The sequence below is a fragment of the Acomys minous genome (genome assembly GCF_964271855.1).
Source record: "Acomys minous genome assembly, chromosome: 7".
In the NCBI taxonomy this organism is placed as follows: domain Eukaryota; kingdom Metazoa; phylum Chordata; class Mammalia; order Rodentia; family Muridae; genus Acomys; species Acomys minous.
Genome location: NC_140488.1, coordinates 20,077,341 through 20,103,839, shown reverse-complemented (window position 1 = coordinate 20,103,839; position 26,499 = coordinate 20,077,341). Strand labels below are relative to the sequence as shown.

Below are 26,499 nucleotides of genomic sequence, written 5' to 3'. Positions count from 1 at the left end.
AACGGGAGTTTACCTAGACTGTAGTACACTATGTCTTACTACTTTTGCTACTATATATTTTAATTCTTTTTTAATTTTTAAATTTTAATTTATTATAATTTATTCAGATTACATCCGGAATGTTATCCCCTCACTTGTATCTTCCCATTCCCACCCTCCCTACCTCACCCACCCTATTCCCCTCCCGTAGACCTCTGACAGAAGGGGACCTCCTCCCCCACCATATGACCATAGCCTATCAGTCTCATCCAGATAGCCTGTCTTCCCTTCTTCTGTGTGCCCCCTGGGCCTCTCCACCAAGGGGATGTGATAAAATTGGGTGCACCAGAGTTCGTGTCAGAGGCAGTCCCCGCTCTCCCCACTACCGTGGAGAATGAGATGTTCATTGGCTAGATATGAACAGGGGGTCTAGGTTCACTGCGTGCATTGTCCTTGGTAGGTGCAACAGTTTGTGCAGGCCTCCCTGGGTCCAGATCTACCAGCCTTGATGGTCTCCTTTTGGGGCTCCTGAACACTCTGGGTCCTTCCATTCCCCATTCTTCCATACCACTCTCATCCCTCAACCCTGAGTCTAGCAGCAAGTCCCAGCATCTGTCCTGATCACCCGCTGGGTGGAGCCTCTCAGAGGACATCCATGTTGGGCTAATATATGCTTATAAGTGAGTATATACCATGCATGTGTTTCTGGGTCTGGGTTACCTCACTCAGGATGATCTTTTCTAGTTCCATCCATTTGTCTGCAAATTTCAAGATTTCCTTGTTTTTAATAGCTGAGCAGTATTCCATAGTGTAAATGCATCACAGTTTCTTTGTCCATTCTTTGGTTGAGGGATATCTAGGTTGTTTCCAGGTTCTGGCTATAATGAATAAAGCTTCTATGAACATAGTTGAGCAAACATCCTTGTTGTGTGGCGGAGCATCTTTAGGATATATGCACAGGAGTGGTATAGCTGGGTCTTGAAGTAGAACCAGTCCCAATATTCCGAGAAAGCACCAGATTGACTTCCAAAGTGGTTGTACAAGTTTGCATTCCCACCAGCAATGGAAGAGTGTTCCCCTTGCCAGCATGTGCTGTCACTTGAGTTTTTGCTACTATATTTTTAAAGATTTATTCTTTAATTACGTGTGTGTGTGTGTGTGTGTGTGTGTGTGTGTGTCTGTGTGGATGTGTGCACACCAGTGCATATGTCCTCAGAGGTAGAGGAGTAGGACACTCTGGAGATGGAGGTGAAGGTGGGTCTGAGCCACCCTGCATTGGTGATGGAACTCAACTTGTATCCTCTACAAAAGCAGCATGTGCTCCTAACCACTGAGCCATTTCTCCAGCCCCTTACTGCTTTGTTTTAGCTGAACATGGCTCATAGAGTGTCATTTCAATGGAATCAATACAAAATGAACAGTGCGATTTTATATTATTTGGGGAAGGAGTCTAAATCTTCAAAACCTCATTTGTAGAGCTGTGAAAGTAATTTGGTGGTAGAGTCCTTGTATAGCAAGTTAAGAGCTCTCATAATTGTCCTCAAGACTAAGAAAAAATTCCTATATGTATTATTATTGTTAGTGTTATTGTTTGGTTTTTAGAGGCAGGGTTTCTCCATTTAGCCACGGCTGTTCTGGAGTTGCTTTGTAGACCAGGCCAGCCTCAAACTCACAGAGATCCACCTGCCTCTGCCTCCCCAAATGCTTAGAATACAGGCATGCATGCGCCACCATGCCCAGCTTCCTTTTTTTCTTTTTTTAAATACATTTTTATTAATTTATACATATTACATCTCAGTTGTTAGCCCATCCCTTGTATCCTCCCATTTCTCCCTTCCTCCTGCTTTCCCCTTACTCCCCTCCCCTCCCCTAAGTCTGTGACTGAGGGGGACCTCCTCCCCCTGAATATGCTCATAGGGTATCAAGTCTCTCCTTGGTGACCTATTATCCTTCCTCTGAGTGCCACCAGGCATCTCCGTCCAAGGGACATGTTCAAATATGGGGCACCAGAGTTTGTGTGAAAGTTAGATCTCCTTCTCCATTCAACAGTGGAGAATGTCCATCGGCTAGTCCGGGTAGGGGTTCAAGGTTTTTACTGCCTATTTTTTCCTTGGCTGTTGCCACAGTTTGCGGAGGACCCCAGGGCCCAGACTCCGCAATCGGTTAGCGCGCGGTACTTATAAAGCTTCCTTTTTTTCTTAACACTCTCCCACTGCACTTGGCCCAACTATAAACAGCTTATGAAATCCCTACCCAGTCTCCTCTCTTCTCCCTCTATCTCTCCTCTATCCTCTCCTCTCCACTTCTCTCTTTCGTTCCCACTCTCTCTCTCCGGGTTCCTCTAACCTCTAACCTTTCTCCTCTAATTTTTCTGTCCCTCCTCTCCTCTCCTCTCTCTCCCCTCCCTTCTCTCTCACCACTCTCTCCCCTATCTCTTTTCTCTTTCCTCTATCACTACTCGCTCCGCTTTCTCTCCTCTCTTTCTTCACTCCTCCTCCTCCTCCTCCTCTTCTTCTTCTTCTTTCTCTCTCTCTCTCTCTCTCTCTCTCTCTCTCTCTCTCTCCCCTCTCTCTCTCCCCTCTCCTCTCCTCTCCTCTCTCTATCTTTCTCTCCTCTTCCACTGCATTCTCCTCCTGCTCTTCTCTCTCCTCTCTCCTATGTCTATCTTCCTCTCTTGTCTCACTCACCCTCTCTTCTGTCTCCCCCTCCTCTTTCTCCCTTCCTCTTTTCCTCTTTCCTTTCATTCTCTTCCCTCACTCTTTTACTTCTCTCTCCCTTTCTGTTTGCACTTTTCTCTCCTCCTGCTTTCCTTTCCTCTTCTCTCTCTCCCCCTCTCTCTTCTCTTTCTTACCCTCTCTCATGTCTCCTCTTTCCCTCCCCTCTCTCTCTTCTCTCCGTCTTTTCCCCTCTTTCTCCTCTCTCTCTCTCTCTCTCTCTCTCTCTCTTTCTCTCTCTCTCCCTCCTCCTCCTCCTCCTCCTCTCTAACTACTCTCTCTTCCCCTTCCCTCTTCCTCCCTCCTCTCTCCTCTCTCCTTTGAGACTGAGTTTCTCTGTGGTGTCCTGGCTGTCCTGGAACTCAGGATGCATGGATTCTTTTAGATACCAGTGAGTTTGTCCCCTCTGTCAACTCCCAGCTTAAGCCCCTGTTGGTGATCACACCAGTTCCTTGTGCATGCTAGGAAAACACTACCACTGAGTGATATGAGATATATATATCATATGTTGCTTTGTTTTCCTATTTGGTTCTGTTGTGGTTTGCTGTTTTTGAGATAAGATCTCACTGTTAGATTGTGCTAGTCCCTATGTTGCTCAGGCTGGCCTCAAGCTTTCAGCCCTTCTGCCTCAGTTTCCTGAGTGTTGGATTACAGCTGTGCACTATCAATAAATGGGCCCAGTTGCTTACTAAAGATTATTGATATTTATTGGTTCATTTATGTGTTTATTTTGTGCTGTGTGGATGCAAGCATGCCACAGAGCATGTGTGGAGAACAGAGAAAAACTTTGCAGATGTATCTCTCTCCTTCCTCTACATAGGTTTTAAGTACTGAACTCAGGTCAATTTATTGATCCATCTGTGTGTGTGCTTCTATGTATGTATGTGGTCATGTATGCCATGACAGACATATTTGAGTCAGAGGACAACTTATGGGATTCAATACTCTTTTGGCTACTGTGCGTCCTAGGGATTAAACTCAAGTTGTCGGGCTTGGTGGCCAACACTTTTGCTCTCTGAGCCATCTCACCTCCTCCTTTGAGATAAAGGCCAGGTTGGCCTTCAGCTTCATTGTAGCCTAGTTGGACTGTCTCCACCATATGAGTATTGCATTTACACAGCAATTACCACCTCATTTTTTTAACTAACAAATTTATTCTTTAAAAAAAATTGTTAAAAATTTGTATTGTGGTGACTGGAAAGATGGCTCAGAGGTTAAGAGCACTGGCTGCTCTTCCAAAGGTCCTGAGTTCAATTCCCAGCAACCACATGGTGGCCCACAACCATCTATCCTGAAATCTGGTGTCCTCTTCCAACATGCAGGTGAAACACTGTATACATAATAAATACATAAATAAAATATTTTTTTAAAAAGGGAGCTGGAGAGATGGCTCAGAGGTTAAGGGCACCCTCTGCTCTTCCAGAGGTCCAGAGTTCAATCCCCAGCAACCATATGGTGGCTCATTGCCATCTTCAATGAGATCTGATGCCCTCTTCTGGTGGGAAGGTGTACATGCAAGCAGAGCGCTGTATACACAATAAATAAATTAAAAAAAAAAACTTTGTATTGTTTCTTGTGAACTTCACATCATGTACCCCAATCCTACTCATCTTTCTGTCCCTTCATATCCACCCTCCACCCTTGTAACATTTCTCCCATAAGAAAAGAAAAAGTTAATAAATAAATAAAAGTAAAGTTAAAAAAAAAAAAGAAAAGAAAACCATCTTGCCATGGAAGCTGTGGTGTGTCACACACTGTGCCCTTTTGCCTGAACAGCTTTACTTGCAAATGTTTGTTGCAATGAGGCGTCTGACTTCTCCTACACTATCAATACTGGTTCTACCCAGGACTCCTGTCAGGTATCCTGTTGTTGCCCTGAGGTGCCACCACATTAAACAATATTGATGAGTTTTAAAGTGATTTCCAAAGAGTATACTCATTTCTCTTTTGTCATACCCTGACCTATCCTGTGGCCCATTAGGAGTTCAACCCTTAATATAGATGTAAACGGACATAGATGAGTAAAGGAAGGATTCCATCATTCATAAGACTTTTCAAGCCAGAGCTAACACACAACTCCTTTTCCCTCACCCGTTCCAGTAAGTTAGGCGCTGACTCCATACAACTCCACCTCTTGAAGGACTTCACTGGTCTGCAGTTGCCTCTCATCCTTGCCACCCTAGCTCAGGCTTTTGCCCTAGCTCAGGCTTTCATCATTTTTCTCTTAGCTATTGCAACAGTCTCCAAACCAGTTTTCCTGCCTCAAGCTTCAGTCTTCCCTCCACCCCTCAATTTAGTCTCCAACTCCTAGCAAAGCCATCTTGCTAAAATGAAGATCTGATCACACCACTCCCCTAATTAAAAAGAACACTGAGTTCTTCCCAGGGTTGCAGATACAATCCAAACTCCTGAGTGTGTTGGACAAAGCATTTAATAGTCAGAGCTCAAATTATCCCATTAGCCTTGACTTCTGCCATATAGCCAGAGCAATAATGATATTATTAGTGGTTCTTCAGTACGACTCATCCTTTTAGGTACTGTTCTCTTTTGATGGTCCTTTCTACTTCTCACATCAATAAGCCATGGCATCTTCAGACTTGCTCTAATGTCCCTTCTTCACACTGTGGTCATTTGTCCTTCTCTCCTCTGTGTCTTATTGTTCTTTGAGAGACCATGATACTAGAATACTATTTGCTGTAGTTGTGTTAATAATGGGAATTATGGCTTTAGCTAAACATGAAATAGAAATTACTGAGTTCATCTTTGTATTGCTTGTTCTTTCTCCCTCTATATGTAATTCTCCGGTTGCTGTGCCCTCAGTGTTCAGCCCATCGTCCTTGACCCCAGGGTCCCCTTGAGCCCAGGGTCCTCTGGGCTCAAATGACTGATGGTTCAGTCTTCCATGTTGCCAAGCTGTGCTTTTTGCATTTACCTTTGCTGACACACTCCTGGGATGTACTGAAAGCTGCCATGATCTTCCTTTGGCTTGTCTTCTTGCATCTCACGCTGCTTTGTTTTTTATACCCACCACTGTCCAGGCAGTGCAATCCTTTCCTTCTTCCAACTCTACAGAAGAATTAATCACAGCAACAGTAGGCTGTTGAGCTTAAGTTTTTGGTTCTCTACTGCTATTGATAGCCTCTCGGGAGCTACTTCATAGACGCTGTTACTTCATTGCAAAACCTTTTCTTTTTCTAGATTTGAGGCATTCTGAATCTTTAATAGTGCCAATAGGAGGGTCTCCAAGTAAATAAAGCTCTGCTTCATTAGTTCATTCGTTCACTCATCTTTCTTTCTTTCTTTCTTTCTTTCTTTCTTTCTTTTAGCTATGTGTATGTATGTGTGCCTGCTTGTCTGTATATGTACCACATGTGTGCAGATGTTCCCAGAGACCAGAAGAGGGTGTTGGTCTCTAGGAGCTGGAGTTATGGGCAGTCGTGAGCCGCCCAGCGTATATGTTGGGAACCAGACCAGAGTCCTCTGCAAGAGCAGCAGGTGCTCTTTTCCACTGAGCCATCTCTCTCCAGGCCCTCTCTGTGTGTAATTCTTTATTGTCATTTAAAAGTGAAACTATGGCACAAGAAGAATCTTGGTTTTCAAAATTCACACGGCTCAGACATTCAATAGCCTTCTTCCCCCTCTACCAAGGACAGTGCAGTTACAAGATAGCTGCTTTTTATGCCTCTCTACTTCATGATCATCTGCTCATTGCTACGATTAGGCTGGGGGAGCTGTTGAGTATGAGTTGGTATGGTTAAGCCCTCCTGCCTGCTGTAATGAATGAATGCATTGTTTGCTTGAGTTCTTTGCCTTTGATCAGCAAAGCTAGCAGAACTCTTTAAAAGTGACTGATTGCTTTGATTCCACTTGAACAGTCAAGATATAGAAAGGAATTAGTTTGAAGAGGGATTAATTTGTCAGAGGTCTGATAGTGTGTTATTTAGTGCTTATTTGCTCACTATATTATTCGTTGTATCATTAAGGATTTCTTTGTCAATGTTTGGTTTTCAGGCTGGTTGGAAGGAAAATCATGCCACATTCATGAGCGAACTGAAAAATCTTCAGGCTTCCGGACTGACTACTCTTGGTCAGGCACTAAGATCTTCATTTGATTTGTTAAATCTCAATAGATTAATATCTGGAATAGACAACTATGGACAGGTAACAATTTTTAAGTGAGTACAGATTATTTACTTTGATGACTTAGTGTAAGAGTGCAAAATTGGGCAAGATTTGTGCTATCTGTTGTATCAAAAAAAAAGAGGTTCACACACCTTTTAGATGCAGACTTTGTACAAAATCATAAAACAAAACTCAACAGTGTTGCTTCTTATACATTAATGTATCCATCCATTATGCAGGGAAGGAAAATTGCCTAGCTTTAGGCTCATCAGAAATCTGAGAATATAATGAAAAACGTGCTGCAAAATGTTGGAAGAAGACACTTGGAGACACTGCCCCTCCCTGAGTCTGACAAAAATTGTTTTTAAAGCTCTAAAAACAGGGGGCAGGCAGAGGAGCACTTGCTGCTGTCATCATTGCCCTCTTCTATCCTAAACCCTGCTCAGCATCTGGGGAGACATTGTTCAGGCTGCAGAGTGTGTGCCACAGGGGTCCCCAGTCTGTGCCAGCATGTTCACAGGGGTGAATGGGTTCATGAGGACAAGGAGGCCTTTACTTCTTATTTACCAGGGGAAATGTTATCATGTCTGAGGGATCATTGGTAAGGCACATGTAGACCTTTAAGTACAATGACATAATTTTACACAGCTCTAATGCCTTTTAACTATGTTTTAGGGGAGGAATCCATTTTTTTTAGAGCCGTCTATTTTAATTACCATCACAGATGGAAACAAGTTAACAAGCACTGCTAGCGTTCAAGAAGAGGTGAGATATATATATATATATGCATATATATATTTAATTTCACTTAAATAGCAGAGAATATGCAGCTATTTCTGTGGGAGGCATTTATTTTTAGTTAAGAATAATGTTTGCGCAGATCTATCTTGGTAATCCTTGAGGGGTACTTTAATTCTGTTGAATTCCATGAAAGCAACGTGAGCCGACTGGCTCTTTCTTCATTTTTACATGGGCTCTTATGATGAACTTTTTGCAATTTTGCCTCATCAGCTCCATCTTCCTTTGAATTCTCCTCTGCCTGGAAGTGAACTAACCAAAGAACCTTTTCGTTGGGATCAAAGATTATTTGCCCTGGTGTTGCGTTTGCCTGGAGTGGCTTCTACTGAACCAGAGCACCTAGGGAGTGTACCAACTGATGAATCGGCCATCACACAGATGTGCGAAGTCACGGGAGGTACAACTGTTGTGTCACATGTCAGAAGGGAGAATTTGGGGTAGGACAGCATAGTTCTTAAATGCCATACTTTGCCTTTGCTGATTTGCCTTCGAAATCTGTGACCTCTACTGCTTCCATCCTTACCACATTCCTGCTTATGCGCTTGTGCTGATTCTAAATTGGATTTTAGACTTCCAGATGCTTGTATTGTGAACCAGTATTTGGGTTGATCAACCGGTGTGCTCTTTTTCCCCCCCCTGTGGCACAGGTCGCTCCTACTGTGTGAGAACACAAAGAATGTTGAATCAATGTTTAGAATCACTAGTTCAAAAAGTACAGAGTGGTGTAGTTATTAATTTTGAAAAAACAGGACCAGATCCACTTCCTGTTGGAGAAGGTACAGTAATCATTTTTTCAGCAACACCATTTTTTAAACCATAATATATTGTGTGGTAGGACGATCTGAGATTGAAAAGACATTAACCATGGTGCAGTAGAATCTACAGTATGCATATGCATCCCAGTCATTGCAAACATTCATCCAAATGGCTAATGTACAATCGTCACCCATGTGTGTGTCAGGTGGCCCAGCTCAAGCAACCTTCATTTTATGTCAGTCATTTTCCTAAGAACATTTCTACTTTTTCTGACCCCAGTTTCAGGTAACACTGATTCATTCCATCTCTCTGCTCCCAAAATATTTGGATATCCACTATGGTATGTGGCACTTGAGTAGTGATCTGATTTGTAGTTTGTGATCACCAAATATGCTAAACAATCTTTATGAAATCTCTGTTGATTACCACCCCATACCATAAGAGTGTGACTATTTATTCAGGAATTTACAGAAAACTTTGGCATCTAAAAATACAGAAGCCATAACTAATTTTGCATAAGGAACTTAAACCATAGTGAATCTCCAGATGGTTTCTCAAGTGGAGGTTTCTGAATGCATTTTCAAGGGATCAGGGGAACTAAATCACACCATAGTGATACAGTGTGGGACTTCCTTAAAGCTTTGTTCTCTGTTACTGCTACTCCTTTTTCTCAGCATGCACACCCACGTGAGAGCACACACACACACACACACACACACACACACACACACACACACACACACACACACACGGGAGACTGAGAGACTGAGTTCATTATCACCATGGTGTTTTGTTTGATTTCATTCCCTTGGGTAAGGCTAGAGGGATCCACTATCCATGGCAGAAAGCGACACATTTTTGTCTCAGGCACTAGATCTTGTGTTTCTTGGCTGACTTTACTCTTTAGCTCTTGTATCCCTTTGAGAATGTGTCAGAAAATATAGAGTCCTTTTCCCTGGAGAAAAGAACTTAAGTCACACACTTACACTTTATGCCTAATTCAGGACTTTGTTGGATTCCTAAGTTACGAATATCTGCCAAAGAAGACTGGGGCCTCACAGCACATTTTAAATCAGCCATATACGAAGGGTATGCTAGCAACTGACTGCCCAGCCAACAGTTTTGTGTTTACGACCTTAGCATGAATGGGAAACTTTCAGATGCAAATACTAGTTGGATTTTCTGTCATATAAATAGCTTGGGTTTTCTTTCTAGCTCCCGGTTTTTTGTTGTTGTTGTTGTTTTGTTTTTGTTTTTGTTTCCTTCTGGTTGTCCAGAGTTTTTTAATCTTGAAGAATCTGATCAAAGTAAATAATACTTTGCTCAGAAAGGTGGGCATTCCTAGTACTGTGAGCCCAACTTTACAAGGATCCTCAAGTGTATTCATGTATTTTTTCCTAAAGGCCGAGAATCCCTGTAAAATCTCCTGGCCTTCAGGAATTAATCATTGAAAATAATGCCAAAATAAGTAAATCAAGTCTTCTGTAATTTAAGAAAAATAACATGCAAGTAGCTAACATGTCCTTCCTACTTATAATTTAAACTACAAATCATGGCATAAGAGGTTTTTGTTTTTGTTTAGGGGAGGCAAAAGAAGTAAGCTAATTTAAATAATTAAAAGGCATGAATGGTATATTACTATGCATTATACAGTGGCCAGATTACAGAGAGTTTAATGGTGTATGGAGAAACTGGGGTGAACTTTCCCACAACAACCTTAAGGCATTTGCTTTATATTCCCTTCCCTGTCTATACACAGATCATGGCATTTAGATGTCCTCAATCTTCAAGCGAAGCTAGAAAGCTTGTGTTTTGCTTTTGGGGTCATTGGGTGTAAAGCAAAAATGTAAATGGAATTTATAATCTATTTTGCCAGATCCACAAAATGTAAAGACTATCCAGGGAACACATTATTTCATTTGCTTAATTTGGTAACTGAACTCTTGAAAAATGACCATTGTGTTGTGATGTGCTTAGTTTGTGTGGCCACATCACATAAAATGTCAAAGTAGTGTTGTGCTAGTGTTCCACATAGCTTCCTATTCCCATAGTATATTAAGAATACTGGGAGGCATATTTGACCACGTCCCCTGGATGGGGAGACCCGGTGGCACTCAGAGGAAGGATAGCAGGCTACCAAGAAGAGACTTGATACCCTATGAGCATATACAGGGGGAGGAGGTCCCCCTCAGTCACAGTCACAGGGGAGGGGAGTAAGGGGAAAATGGGAGGGAGGGAGGATTCAAGGGATGAGATAACCATTGAGATGTAATATGAATGATTTTATTTTTCTAGAGAGAAAGCACAAGTCCCTGGGGTGCCATTGCTTTTTCTTTCCTTCATTTTTCATAAATCAAAGTTTTGTTTTAGTTTGTCCTTTGCCTGGAACTGAAACTTGTGTACAAGAAGACAAATAACTGTAACAAAGAATCATGCTTTTTGTCATATATTTCTCTTGTAGATGGACTGATAGATTCGTATAGGCCAAGCAACTTATTCGCTGCTCAACCATGGCACAGTTGTCATAAACTAATCTATGTACGGCCTAATTCTAAAACTGGTGTTCCTGTTGGACATTGGCCAATTCCAGAATCTTTTTGGCCAGAACAGAATTTACCTTCACTAGTAAGTGTTATGAATTAAAAGAGTAAATACTTCTCTGGGTTTTTACTTATATGACAATGAAGATTTTAAGATAACTTTGAGGCTTTTAAGCTGTGCCACAGGCAAGCATACCTTTTTGGTCTTTTGGTTTCCATCTCTTATTGAAAGGTTAGTTCGAAGCCTTAAAGCAGGGGAGGAGAATGGCCTTTATTTTATCAGACCTTTTATTTAGTCTTTTTTACTGTTGCCTTTGCCATGTAGATAATAAAGCATTACATTTAATTGTTTTATTTTTGCATTGTGTGTGTGTGTGTGTGTGTGTGTGTGTGTGTGTGTGTGTGTGTAAAGCCAAAGTTTTTTATATATTTATTTATTTATTTTTGATTTTTCACAACAGGGTTTTTCTGTGTAGCCCTGGCTGTCTTGGAACTCTTTTTGTTGACCAGGCTGGCCTTGAACTCATAGAGATCTGCCTGAGTTTGACTCTTAAGTGCTGAGATTATAGTCATGTGCCACCACACCCCATTATTTGTATAGGAAGTTATTTTGAATATGGCTATTTTGGTGCATTTGAAAGCAAATTAGGAGACCATTATTTTAATGTTTTCTCCCTTCTAAAAGATACATTTCCAAGTAGCACTTACGTTTAGTATGTATGTATGTATGTATGTATCTATCTGTATGTTTGCTTTTTTGTTTTTGTTTTTGTTTTTCCTGGCAATATTGGGAGTTGAACTTGGGTTTTCACACATTCTAGGCAGCTACAGCTCTACACTAAATATGTCATTACTTTTACTGTGGAAAATAAAATGGAAAAAAATACAAGACTGGTTTTTACAGTAGCTATTTGTGTAAGGTAGTTGAAGGCTTCTCTCAAGGATGAGATGGAAGAATTAACACTCAGTGCGTTCTGTCATTGAGCAGTGCAGATAAAAACATGCAATTCAATTTCCATACACGTTCATGGCTTACTCCACATTTCCCTTCAGTTACTTTATATTATTCATTTTTCAAAATTAGCCTAGAAACAATTAGCTTACAAAATTGCAGTTTTCCATATAGGTTTCATGCCTGCTTCATTTTGGTTGAGTCTCCCTTTGTTCCTCTTCTACATCCCTTTGCCCTTTCCTCATGCTAGCCTTTTGCGCCCAGCAGTCCCCCTTCTGTTTTACTATCTCTTGTATTATGTTGCCTTCCCCACCATATTCCACTAGGGCCTCTTTTTTCCCCCCATCTCATCAGCCCCCTTCTACTTTCCTGGCCTTTACCTACCTCTTCTCTCTTCTACATATACATATTTCACTATTACAAACTAGGATCCACATATACAATATATGTCTTTCTGAGCCCGAGTAACCTTGCTTAATAAAGTCTTTCCCAGTTGCACCCATTATGCTACAAATCTAACAAGTTCGTTTTTATGTATATGTCTATTTTCATCATTTATTTATCTATTGATGGACATCTGGGGTTGATTCCATGGTTTTTTGTTTGTTTGTTTTTGTTTTTCAAGAAAGGGTTTCTCTGTGTAGCCTTGGCTGTCCTGGACTCAATTTTAGACCAGGCTGGCCTGCACTCACAGATATCCACCTGCCTCTGCCTCTCCGAGTGCTGGGATCAAAGGCGTGCGCCACCACCAGCAGGCTGATTTCATGTTTTTTAATCAAGGGACTTCTGTTTCATATGCATTAACATTTTTTACTTGGTAAGATGTTGGCAGTGCTGGCAGGCTGGCTTTGAACTCACTCCCAGTCTTCCTTACTCAGCCTCTCAAGTCCCTATAAGTATGCCCCGGTGAGCCATTTTCTTTACAATGATTTGTAATCATGCAATGTTTAAAAAATTATCTGTAAGCAAAGTTTTGTTTTGTTTTTGTATCTGCATTTGGTAAAGTAGTTGGGTGCTATAGTTACTCTTAGTAACAGAAAAATTGGGTTTTTTTTTTCAGAGGTAGAGCTTTTAGGAAAACAGGAAGTTGTAGGGCACATACTTTGTTCCTTGTCTCCAAGGAAATAGAGGCTGAGTAATTACTGTGTGGCCTGGGGCTAGGGATGAAGGCTACAAACGTCATTGCTCTTCTAGCACACTAGTTGCCTGTTTCAGGTAATGTGTGGTTTAAGTTCCAGAAATTGACAGAGAAAACTGCATTTTCTCCCAGGCTACAAGTTTGGGTTCTTAGATTTGCAGGAGTAGTCATGGAAGGCTCAAAGAACCAGACACCTTTTTGCCCCTTCTGTGGGTGAGGGAAGTTTCCTCTGCACTCCCTTAGGGCTCCAAGGAGGCAAACCTGTCAGTTCTTAGCCCTTTCAAACACCCAAGCAAATGTCTTAGTGGCAGATTTACTTCATTGTTGCTGGCTTTGGCACTTCACCCAGGTGTGTATTGATTTAAAAAAAATTCTGATGTAAGGAATCAGAAACACGTCACCAGACTGATTAAAACTGAAGTAAGGGCAACCTAGAATAACGGACCTTCCAATAATTGATGCATGATTTGTGCTACCATTCTCCCAGAATGTGGAAGTTCACTGGAGAGCTGGTTTTGCCCACTCTCAAACATCTTATAAGTTTATAAATGATAAAGAGGAATGCATGTGTTTCCCCCTTTTATAAAGGGAGCCAAGCCATTTCCATCATGTTTGTGTTGGTCTCCCACATTTCTCCCTTGCTGACCTCCTTTTTCTAGTTATACAAACCTGCTGATAAAAGTCACTTCTCTGTTGATGTACCTGGTGCCCCAAACACTCAGTCCTTTGAAGTCTCACCAAAGCACGCTCAGCTCCAGCAGTCAAAGCCAACATGGAGGGATGAGCACTGCTATAAAAATTCCTTTGGGGCCCCAAGTTTCGAGCAGGTCGTCATCACTGTGTATCTTGCCCTTCTGTACCTTTACTGTTTTTCCTTTACTTCTTAGTGGCTTGAGCTCTGCTCTTACTTCATTAGCAAAGGGCCAAGATTCTCCTTGTCCGGTGATATCTCAATTACCTAACCTCGTGATACAAAAGACTGAAGCTCAGGGAATGCTTAAAGGTCACAAAATGGATTTGAAAGTGAGAGTTCATCCTGCGGGTTATAAGGGTTACTTTGCCGTAAATGATAAACAGTTCTTGTTTCACTGAAACTCTAGCTCTGAATTACCCGACCTTCCCTCTTCCCAATGCTAAGTAGAGGTTGGAGGTAAAGAGCTTGAGTCACCACCCCCATGGAAGCCACTGGCGATTCTTAAAGCTCTAAAAACTCTTAAAATACTAATCTGTATCTTAGTGATGGTTGACAAAAACTCCAGCAGTGCTTTCAGAATGGTTAGAATTATGAACTTGCTTGATATCCAATCATGTTTCCTTTCTCTCTCTTTTTTAGCCTCCACGAACATCACATCCTGTTGTGAGGTTTTCCTGTGTCGATTGTGAGCCTATGGTTATAGATAAACTTCCCTTTGACAAATATGAACTTGAACCCTCTCCCTTAACTCAGTACATCTTGGAAAGGAAATCTCCTCATACTTGCTGGCAGGTACTTAGTCTTTCCTAATAGCCTAATGTCTAAAATCATTCTGGGATCTGGGAATCGTTTATAAAAGTTTCCAAATTGGGGGAGGTGTGTCTAGAGAGATAGCTCAGTGGTTAAGAATGCATACTGACAAGGCTTGGTGGCACAAGCCTTTAATCCTAGCACTTGGGAGGCAGAGGCTGGTGGATACCTGGGTTTGAGGCCAGCCTGCTCTACAGAACAAACTATAGGACATCTAGGTCTACACAGACAAACCCTGTTCAAAAAGAAACAAAAAATGCATTGCATAGTAATCTTACCGAGACCCTAAGTACAGTTCCATTATTCACGTCAGGTGGCTCACAGCCTCCTATAAGTCTAACTCTAGATTATCTGATGCCATTGTTTTGGCCTCTGTGGACACCACACATACTCCTTCACACATATACACATAATTAAATAAAAATAAGCATCTGCAGAGATGGCTCAGCAGTTAAGAATACTTAATGCTCTTGCTCACGTTTTAGCATCCGTGTGCCATGAAGCAGCTCCCAGCTGTCTATAACACCATTCCAGGGATCAGATGCCCTCTTCTGGCCTCCATTGGCAACAAGAATGAAAGTGGTATACATACATGCATACATACATACATACACACACACACATACATACATACATACAAACATACATACAGGAATATACATAAAATAAAAATAAATCTTAAGAAAACATTTAAATCTTTCAAAAATTATTTTAAAGTGTTTCAAATTTGTTAATAATGTGTCTTTTTAAAAATGCTATCAAATAAACAACACAGCCAAGCAAATAATTTTAGGAAGGTAGGTGCATTGCTATTTATGGAAATAGAGTCTGATGAAATCATGTATTTGAGGATTTGGGGTCAGGTAGACCCATTTGTACCTGCTTCCCAGGTGAAGAATCATTAACCTATGGGATGTATAAGCAAAACTCTCAGCTTTTTATTTTGGGCCAAGAACCAGAAACTCTGTAGTTCCTCCAAGACTCACTCTGTGCTGTGTGACCTGGGATTTTACTTAGATGAGGCAAGTGCAGAGATACCATTCACTAACTCCTCCAAGTGCTGGACTGCACCCAGAAAGACTTGTTCTCTGCTTAGTGCAGTTGCCTATGGAATTTGACTTGTAAATTCTAGACTTGACAGTCATGGCCTTTTTATTTGGATGCAACAAACAGGCCTACATTACAAGGATGTTCCGTGACTGAGCTCTTAGGACCACAGGCCAGCCAGTGAGTTTTAGGTTCTGTTGACACGGGGAAGACTTCCAGACTCCCATCTGTTTTGTTCTAAGATGCCAGATCCCTGATATACAGTATCCTTAAGCTACTTTAATTCTCTCAAGACGCTAAAAAAGAAAGGAACATGATGAAATCAGATGCAAAGAGGGAAAGAAGCAAAATCTCGAAGCTACAGTGTTGAACAGAAGCCAAATGAGAAAGATTACATATTGTACACGTGTACTTTTCTATACGCAGATAGCTAGGGTGACCCCTGACAGAGGTCAGAGTAATGCTTCCTCCTGCAGGGTAGTGCCTAGAAAGGGACAGGAGTGGGTTTCTTGGAGTGTAAACAACAGCTAGGGCAAGAAACGGAACAGGAGCAGTAACTCCCTCCTGTCCTTTTCTGGAATATTCACCAGACCATATGCTTGTTAACTCCTAAAATTCTAGAAATGTGGACAATAGTAGACAAACTTAGAGATAGGAGGCTTGGGGCTGGAGAGATGGCTCAGCGGTTAAGAGCACTGCCTGTTCTTCAAGAGGTTCTGAGTTCGATTTCCAGCAAGCACATCTGATGCCCTCTTCTGGCCTGTACATGTACATGCAGATAGAGCACGCATATTCATAAAGTAAATAAATCTTTAAAGAAGTTAAGTGGCTTTAACTTCTGCAGCAAACTTAAATAAAATTACAAATCATACCCTTTCTCTTTGTTTTGTTTTTGTTTTTGTTTTCTAAGGCAGGGTTTCTCTGTGTAGCACTGGCTGTCCTGAACTCAGTTTGTAGACCAGGCTGGCCTCGAATTCACAACAATCTACCTGCCTCTGCCTCTCGAGGGCTGGGATTAAAGGTGTGCGCCACCATGCACACCCTTTCTCTTAAATAAGATTTTTTTCTATATAGCTTACTTCTTTTAAATCTTCCCCCAAAGAAACAGAAGAAACCCTGTCTCCACTCCTGCACAGCTTCTCAAATGCCGTAGTCTTTGTCTGGATATCGTACTAGTTTGGTCTGATTGATTCACACGACTGAAAAAGAATAAACCAGGAGCCAGATCTTCCTCAAAACCATAGTAGAGAAGGTATTTTTGTGGAGCTGTAGAGAAGGCTCAGTCAGTAAAGTGCTTGCCCCATATCCATGAGTACGTCAGTTCAATCTCCAGTGCCCAATGTTAAAACAGCAAAGCAGCCCATCACGGACATATGTCCCTGGAGTCCTAGCATGGAGACATGGAGACGGGAAGGAGTTCACTGGCCAGCCAGGCTAGCTGAAGTGTTGAGCTCCAGGTTCAGTGAGAGACTATGTCTCAAAAAAGAAGGCAGAGAGCAAGTAAAGATGGCGCTGAGCATTAACCTCTAGGTGAATACACAAACGCACATGCGCATGCACATTGCTTTTTTCATTTTTCATGACACATAACTTCTACTTGTTCTTAGGAAATAATATATACACCTTTTATTATAGTTACTTGATTATATTAAAGTTCCAATTGCAACAAAAACCTAAAAGAATCATTTTTATGGAGTCATAATTACATTAAAAGAGATTTTTTTCTTTCTCTCTCTTTTTTTTTTTTGTTTTGGTTTTTGGTTTTAGTTGGGGAGTTGTTTGCTTGTTTGTTTTGTTGTTGTTTTTCAAGACAGGGTCTCTCTACATAGCCCTGGCTGTTCTGGAACCTACTCTGTGCAGGAACCAGGCTGGCCTCAAGCTCACAGAGATCCACTTGCATCTGCCTCCCAAATGTTGTGACGCCACCCCATGGCGTCTTTTCATAACTGTTTAAGAAGAATTTCCTGAACGCAGGTGAATTGCTATTATTAAGAAGTAGCATGGTATATGGCCAGTCGTCGTTAAGGAATCCTACCAAAGGTCTTTGGGAAGGATTAAGACCAGGTCTCTAGAAGGTTATACTGGTGTCCTCGTTTTGACCAAAGAGTCTAAACAAGGGACCCAGATAAAACATGGTGGCTGGAGGACTCTGGCACAGTGTACCAAGAGTACGGAAGCTGACATTATAATACATACCAACTCAGAGTCCGAAGATAGTTGTGTGGATGCAACTACTGCTCTAGTCGATGTTTGATGGAGCCAAGAAAATGCACTCCAGAGCGAAGCAAAGCAGCTCCTTGCTGCCTTGGAGGATTTACAATACTTTCTCTTGTAATAGGTTACTCTGTATTTATTGAGTGAAAACTGAGCAAAAGAGGAAACAGCAAGCTAATAGGAGTATGTATGAGGACTGTTTACATAATCATTTAAGTGCCTTTCTTTTTGGAATGTATGCTTTAGGCATGGACCCAGGTTCCACTTTTGTCTAAGTCTACTGTAATCCTGTTTTGTGCTTTTGGGAAGCTAAATTGACATAGGTAATACTATCTCAGCATCACTTTCCATTAGGCTAACTGAGTGCATTTCTGGGTACTGCTGATGTGTCCTGTGCTCTCCGAGTGGTTATCGTGTCATCTAGTTTCATTTGTAATGTAATTATGGAATATCTATAATTTGAATATTCATATTTAGCACATTATTTTTACATTGTCCTAAGCAAAAATACCTAGTCTATTTTTCGACGTGCTGTGCCACAGATGTTGCTGTAGAATGTTGCTTTACATAAAGATAATTATTGCTGTAACTGTACATCGCTTCATGTTCTTTCTCAGGTGTTTGTTACCAGCAGTGCAAAATACAATGAGCTTGGCTATCCATTTGGTTATTTAAAAGCTAGTACGACTTTAACTTGTGTAAACCTCTTTGTGATGCCTTACAACTATCCAATTTTACTTCCTCTTTTAGGTGAGTAAAATATGTGCTATTTAATCATCTTGAAAATATGGCAAAAATGCTAGGTAGATAAAAGATGAATACACATTTCAAATTTCATTGAAGAATAACCAATGCCAGAATAAGTAAATGTGTAAAAACCAATTTAGAAAGATTGAACTTATTTTTTTTTTCTTGTATATCAAATGGAAGAGACACCTGATCTTCAAATCCCTTCTCCATTTTTGAAAAAAATTTGGCTTTTCTGTAGATGACTTTGAATGCCCTAGAAAACTAGATTGTTTTGGTGGTGGTGGTGGTGGTGGTGGTGGTGGTGGTGTGTGTGTGTGTGTGTGTGAATGTGTGTGCGCGCGCACGTGCACGTGTTGATATCAGATATATTTCTGAATCACTTCCCATGTCAATTTTTGAGACCTTGTCTTTTGGTGTAGCCAGAGCTTGCTGATTGGCTAGACTGGCTGGCCAGCAAGGTGGGATTATAGAGACACACCCTATTGCCTGGCCTTTGACATGGATGCTGAGGACTCATGCTCTCACAGCAAGCACATCACCACGTGATCCAGCTCCAGCTCCAAAAATGAGGGCTTTCTTCAGAGAGGAATTTGATGGCTTTCTTCAAAAAATAGGGCCTCTAGGAGGGTACTGACTTCTTACACTCCTTTCTTCCCAGAATATTACATGCTATAAAAGCATACGTTTTAAGTAAGGTAGAGAATAATGTTACAAGACAATCTACAATAACAGGTGTTAATAGTTATGGATTCTACAACAAAATTCTAAAAGGGACAACTTCAGCAGCCATTACCTGATACTACTGAAGATGTCCATGGAGATGTTTTCTCCTCATCTGAAGAAGCTGTATGTGTTTAGAATAATATCATATACTACATGATATCCTAGTTGTAAAGTTTAGAGTTTTTTAAAAAAATTTGGTGAGGGGTTCTAAATTTTTTCCTTAAAAATTGAAACATTTACAAAATTTGATCATGCTACTACTATTAATGTATTGTGTATTTAAATGGCAGTACTTTGTTGATATTTAAGAAATTTAAAATAGCTTGTCATAAATATATCAGCATGGTTGCTTTGTATATTTTAGCTAAGTCCAGTGTAAAAATATCTTCTTTATAAGAGTTGATGCTAGTAGAAAGTATCGGTTATATGTTGGGGGATAGTGAGATTTCCAATAAAGGGGCTAGGGAGATGGCTCAGCCTTTAAAGGTACTTGCTGCTGTTACAAAAGACACAGGCTCACCAGCTTATAACCACCTAAAACTCCAGTTCCAGGGGGTATGACACCCTCTACTGGCCTCTGAGAGCACTGCACGAACATGACACACAGACACATGTTGGCAAAACAGTCATAAGCATAAAATAGAAGTAAATAAATCTCAAATTACTAATAAAATATGTTTCTACTTTATGTATTAGTCTATCCCCTTTCTTAAATATGTCTTTACAGCCTCAGTTTCCACATATATAGTAAAGAAAGTCGAGTAATTTTCATTTAGACCATTACCAATGTTATTTTTCTATTTTTAAGTATACTTGCGGTCCACTTACTGCACTAGGATTGACATACAAAAAGCTATAGATATTTAATCTCCAGTATTCGTGAATATACAGCAATGAAATGACACTACAATTTATGCCCTTTATTGTTACTTTTATAACGAAAACATTTACCATCAGATCTACTCCGTGAACAAAATGTCTGTATCCAAAACATTACTGCTAACTATAGGCACTGTGTTTGATAAAGCTACGCTGTAGGAAACAAAGGGGGCATAAAAGGACAAATAAGGATAGGACGCCCCCTCTCCAGCCAGATCCTTACTGTTTCTAACAATGCCAAATGTTTTGTCTAGAAGCTGACTTCTTCGATTTCTTGTCAGGTTTTTTTTTTTTTTTCAGTGCTGGGAATCAAACACAAGCCTTTAAGCAAACTAGGCAAGTGCTATACTACTGAGCTACATCTCACTATGGCAGACTTTTCAAACTTGTGCATGATTCCCAAAAGAGCTAGCACAGTACAACAGGGTATTTCCGTAGTGTTTCATTGCTTCCTGTTAATTTGTGAATGGTCCGTAAAGGACCCAAGGGCATCAGTCAGGGAAAGCTTCTGGTCCCTTTTGCTCTCTTCAACCCTATAGGAAAAGAACAAAAGATCTGCTTTTTTGGCTTTGTAAATTTATTGAAATTTGTTTCAGCGGAAGTAAGTAATTTATTAGGGCAATAAAAAGAAAAAATATTCAGTTGCTTTTCTTAACCAAATTACCTCTTAAAGAATAGGCCTATTTGTACAGAATGTATGCATGTTTTTTCCTCTGTAAGTAAAATATTTAACTCATGAGGCTTAAAGGAACAATAGAGGATGGATTGCTACTATCTGCTGCCTTTACAGTATGCACGACAGAGCGATATTGATAGCTAGATACCAGTTTGAATTATTAAGTTAGAAATATTTTTCTCACAAGGGAAGGAAATAAAGAGGTTGTTTGAAAGTTTTCATGTAATATGTGAAATGTGTGTATTGAGATTACTAAAATAATTTTATTTAAATAGCAAAAGATAGGGAATGGCTATATATTTAAGGTAAATATCTTGAGTTACATTGGTGCACATGCTGTTCACCAGACATATTAAGCCACATGTGGTGATGCATGCCTGTAAAGCCAGAAATTGGGTGGCTGAGGCAGAAGACTCATGAATGAGTCAGGCCTGGCTACATAGTACATTTAAACTTTATCTAGGCTACACAGTGAGACCCTGGCTCAAAAACAAAATGAAAACAAGAAGAGAGGGAGTGTGCACATGCTACGGCATGTATGTTAAAGTAAAGGAATCTGTTCTCTTCCTTCCGCCATGTGGCTGTGAGGAATTGGCTTGGCTGTAAGCATCCTTACCTGCTGACCCATCTCCTTGGGCCCTAACCTCTATTGTTTTTCTTTGTTAGTGTGATTTGTTTTTTCGAGACAAGGTTTCTCTGTGTAGCCCTGGCTGTCCTGGACTCGCTCTGTAGACAAGTCTAGCCTCGAACTCACAGAGATTCACCTGCCTCTGCCTCCCTAATGCTGGGACTAAAGGCGTGTGCCACCACACCTAGCCCACCCCCTGTTTTTAAACCAAAGAAACATTAGTCTGTCAACCAGTGACTATGGATTCCCCCCTCCCAGGCAAGCATTATTATATTAGAATTACTAATGGATAACATACCAGGAAAATATTTCAAGGAGATCCAAATCAGTATTATATTTTAATATTATACCATATATTGCAAATGAAAGATGGATGTATAATTGAAAATTTACTTCATTATTTATAAAAGTACAATAGATATACATCTTGACTTACAGTGGGATTAAGTCTAATAAACCAATTCTAAGTCCAAAGAGAAAGTTCTGTATATCACTAGGCTGCGGAACGATCACAGCTTAAAAGTTGAAATGTGGTTGCTACAAAATATATATTACTTTCCTGTCATCTTTAAGTTAGAAAAGTCTTAAATTAAACTGTTCTAAGTTGGAGACCATCCTCTGTAGCTTTGGTAGATACAACAACCAGGAAAGACGGTCAGATAAATATCCAGTGAAATGTTCATCTAATGTCAATTAGGTCTGATTTCTAGATGTTGGCTGATTGGTTTTAGAGTTTGCAAGCTGGTTCTGGGCTAATGCAATTACTTGCTTTTGTGTTACAGATGACTTGTTTAAAGTTCACAAGCTTAAGCCAAATCTGAAGTGGCGACAGGCTTTTGACAGCTACTTAAAAACTCTGCCTCCATACTACCTAATAGTATGTATTTTTTGTGTGTATATATGTGTACATGTATATGTATATAGACTGTCAATGATGATTTTTGGTCATAAGGAATAAAGAATTCAAACCTTTACCCCTGCAAGAAGATAACTACCCTTTTACTTTACAAACATTTGTGCCATCACTGTCTTCTCAAGCCACATGTAAAGGTTTCGAGATGACATGGAGGCACAAAAGAGCATTGTCCTTCTCTGTTTCCTTTCTTTTTAACTGTCATGGTCATTGATATAAACACATCTATGTTTCTCTTATTAAAACTAACCTTATAAAACTGTAATTCTGGAGTGTGAGAACAAATATGTCTCGATTCATGTTACACCAACCTCCCTTTTGAACTCTAGAAACTCAGTGTGGCGTTCCAGTCCTTCAACAAAATTTGGGAGAAATGATAGTTCTTTAATGCCAGTTAAATGCATCCTTGACACAACATGATGTGGAGGATTTGCCATGAGAGAGGATCCAAGGAGACGCAAATATGACTTGGCCTCATTCTGGGTTTTCTACTTTGAGAAAACTATGCATAGTGATTCTAAACTGGTCATGTAGTCGAGATAATTAAGGCCATTTCAGAGGTCATTGTCATAACTTAATGCCAAGTTTCTAGAGGTGAAAAGGCAGAGTCGTCCATGGGACCATTGGTGTTGCTGGGAGGAGAGCGTGGGCCGTGTTGCTATTCACCATGGCAACTGTGGGCTCTGCAATCCGATGCAAGGGGAAGTGACTTGATGGGAATTAAGATGGAAAGCAATGTACTTGTTTGAATTGGCTGCTACTTGCTCTTCTTACCCACTCTCTTCTGATTTTTTTCTGCTCCTTACTTCTCTGCTATTTTCATTGCCACTTTTTTAATGTTCCATGTTTGGTTTTATGTGCAGCACCTTGACTTCTAAGAAATGAATCATGTCCCCTTGCCCCTTATAACTGAACTTTTGAGTATTTGAGATTTATTCTATTCTTACTGTTGTGTATTTTGTTTCCTTATAGCCATTAAAGAAAGCACTAAGGATGATGGGAGCTCCAAATCTGATATCAGATAATTTAGATTGTGGACTTAGTTACAGTGTTATCTCTTACCTTAAAAAACTCAGCCAACAGGTAGTATTGGTAAAAACAAACAAACCAAAATCCTTTGCCCTCAGAAGTGCATTTCCTTATTCTTTAGTGTAATTGTAACTTTTCAAATTAAATGTGTATATATCTCTACACTTTATGGATTAGTAATAATGTGATTCTCTATGGCTTCTAGCTTCACCATTAAATGCAGTTAAGGGTCTGTCAGTATCATTTGATGCTGTGCCATTTCTCCTTCTGCCTGCCAGTTTGTCCTGCCCATATGCTGGCTGATATTTTGTGGCCTGAGAGGGGCAGAGACTTAATAGGATTCTCTTGTGGGTCCCATTTTTGCCTGTCTTCCAACTAGTTTCTCCTCAGTTCACTTGGCTAGAGCATCCTCCTTTCGTGAGTTGGCGCACCAAGGTGTGGTGTGATTCAGTACTTCGCCTGACATTGATTTTCGGGCAGTATGTTCTTATGCTCACATGCTAGCCCTTGGATAATAAATAGCTGCCTGCTTTTCCCTGGAGAAGGGGGGACATGAGACCAGTATTCTTCAACCTGGAGGGTGATAGACCGCCATGGGGACCTGGAGAGTGGAGTTTTTCCTCCTCTCTTCTTGCCCTTCATCTATTCCTTTAGACCCCACCTCATTCACCATTATTTTCACCTTGTCCCTTGCCTGCCCCTCTCTATTAGTACCTCATCTGCCACTCACCCCTCCTTGTCATATTTCTTACTTTTACCTAGACCATTCTTGTAGGCTGGAGATATTTGGGAACCACGGAGTTAGAGCGCTACTGCCATACCGTTGTGTTGCGTGATAGATTACTGCAGCAGCTTTGCGCTCTTATTCACAAATACATTCTCAGATAGTGAGTAGCATTTGCAGCCACTACAGCATTTCAAACTGGGCATGCTTGCAAATTTGGCCTTTAGGAAACGGAGCATTAAGCAAAGTGTCAGATTTCACCAAGGGACCTATATAGGGCTCCATAACTGAAATGCTGACACACCTTGCTAGGAATGAGCAAAAACTTAAACCACATTCTAAACTCACAAGCGCTTACTAGCCTATGTGTCATAAGTGCAAACGGAAATTAAGGCAAGCCCAGATTTTTGACCTAACAAGTCTCCCCAAACCCCCATTCCTTTCTGTTAATAGATTTTTGTTGTTTTTGTATATACCTTGGTTATTTATCTATCTATTGAAGTATTTCTTTTTTAATTTGATATTTATGTTGGGCCTTTAAGGCTTTGTCAGGGTATGGCCACAAAGGAAGAAAAGTGAACAGAGTTCACACTGATGCAAGTGCTGGGACCTTCTGGGACACTGTATTCTCTTATTGAATAAACTTTCATGGACATTCAAGGAAACAGGCCCTTTATCTACTTCCATTTCATGTTTTATGACTTAAGAACTTGGTATATATTCCAAGTAATTACTTAGGGAAAATAAATATCTCTGGCCAGTACATAAAAAATCAAAAATTATTGAAAACTTATTGAACACTGTTGGAATTTTATCTTTTAGAAAAAGAAAATATTGTTACTAATTTCTATTTCTCTAATTACTAATTTAATATCTATATCACTAGTGATTTTTGAACCACCTTAGATGTATCTGAAACACAAAATATGCAGATATCCTGCTTTCATTCATTCAAGCAAAATTAATTGTAAGGGGATTTCCTAATGTTTGTTAGTGATAAACTCACTGAGTACACATTAATAATTATTTGCTTAGTAATATTTCTTAAATTAAGCTTTACTTTTATAAAATTTATTGGATAATCTGTTTTTTAATTACCATTTTAATGTTTTCAGATATAATACCAGTCTATGTAATCACAATTTAAGCAGTAATTTAATGTATGGGTACAGAGTTTTAAACCTTTGTGTCTGGATCCAAACTGAATGTGTCCATTTAGATTAGATTTCGCAGTAACAAGATGTGCTTTTTCATGTCTATGAATGAAGTTTGTACCCATGGTTTCTATTTTCTCCATGGTTCGTTCATAGTTCTGATACTACAAAAGAAATTTTGCATGAAGTCATTTGTCTTTCCAGTCCCTTCTGTGTTTGCTGTGGTAGGACAGAGAAGCATAGGGAAATATTCACTTACTGTTTTTCTGTGATTTGTACATGAAAAGTGTTCAGTGGGGTACTTAAAGTATTTTTCTTAAATAATGGAATGATGATATGGTAGATATTTTCATAACATATTCTGTACTTTCATTTTAGACCAAACTAGAGTCAGAACGAATTCTAGCATCAGTGGGGAAGAAACCCCCCCAGGAAATTGGTATCAAAGTGAAAAATCATTCTGCAAGTGGCCTACCCTTGGCTCACAATAAAAATTTTAGAAAGCTGTTGAAAGAAATCATAGGGGAAAGTGCACCAAGACTGACAGAATTGAATACCAAAGAATTTGCTGGCTTCCAAGTTGGACTCCTAAACAAGGTAAATTGTGATGTTATTTCTCTGACTTTGTCTAGTTATGTTTGTTATTTGTGTTGCTTTTGCTTGAAAGTATGGCCTATTTTGGAGGAGCCATCGTCATCGTTGTCATTGTCATCATCGTCATCATCATCATCATCATCACTTTGGTCTTTTGTTTGTCCTGGAACTCACTCTGTAGACCACACTGGCCTTGAAGTCACAGAGATCCACCTGCTTCTGCCTCCCAAGTGCTGGGATTAAAGCTATGCACCACCATGCATAGCTTGGAGTTAGTTAATTATGAAGAAAGCCATTTTGAGATGATTCTGCCAGCCCATACTAACATGAAATTAAATGTATATGATCCATTGGTTGTTAGAAACGAGCAGTAAACAGTTATAAAAAGTAAACTGGAAAGGGAACTGTGGTCTGCGGGCACATCCTCTAGGCCACCATGCTGATCTCGCTCCTGTGACAGGAGTAGGTACCAAGTAGCATGGGGTGAAGAAGCTCTGTGCAGCTTGGAGAAAGCCTTTGCCAGACCACAGGAAACCTCTGGCCCTAGGCATTCTCATGGAGAAAGTGAATATGATGAGAGCCATTGGGGCCCTCCACTCTACACTTCTCAGTCCCTGGCCCAGAGCAGCCTGGCTCATGCTCAAGGCTGCAGCAGGCTCCCAAGG

The 26,499-nt window shown here is 40.3% G+C and overlaps 1 protein-coding gene across 3 annotated transcripts in view; it reads left to right on the top strand.

Moving 5' to 3' along the window:
• Window positions 1–26,499, top strand: part of SAGE1 (sarcoma antigen 1) — a 57,933-nt gene that overhangs the window by 20,688 nt on the left and 10,746 nt on the right. Inside the window, exons 3-12 of one of the 3 annotated variants that reach the window (XM_084790083.1) lie at window positions 6,705–6,854; window positions 7,491–7,580; window positions 7,827–8,010; window positions 8,261–8,389; window positions 10,831–10,994; window positions 14,333–14,485; window positions 18,382–18,514; window positions 22,203–22,297; window positions 23,306–23,416; window positions 25,619–25,837. In XM_084790083.1, coding sequence (XP_084646209.1) covers window positions 6,705–6,854; window positions 7,491–7,580; window positions 7,827–8,010; window positions 8,261–8,389; window positions 10,831–10,994; window positions 14,333–14,485; window positions 18,382–18,514; window positions 22,203–22,297; window positions 23,306–23,416; window positions 25,619–25,837 — 1,428 coding nt within the window. The remainder of the gene's footprint in view (window positions 1–6,704; window positions 6,855–7,490; window positions 7,581–7,826; window positions 8,011–8,260; window positions 8,390–10,830; window positions 10,995–14,332; window positions 14,486–18,381; window positions 18,515–22,202; window positions 22,298–23,305; window positions 23,417–25,618; window positions 25,838–26,499) is intronic. The other 2 variants (XM_084790085.1, XM_084790084.1) reach the window with 2 other exon arrangements.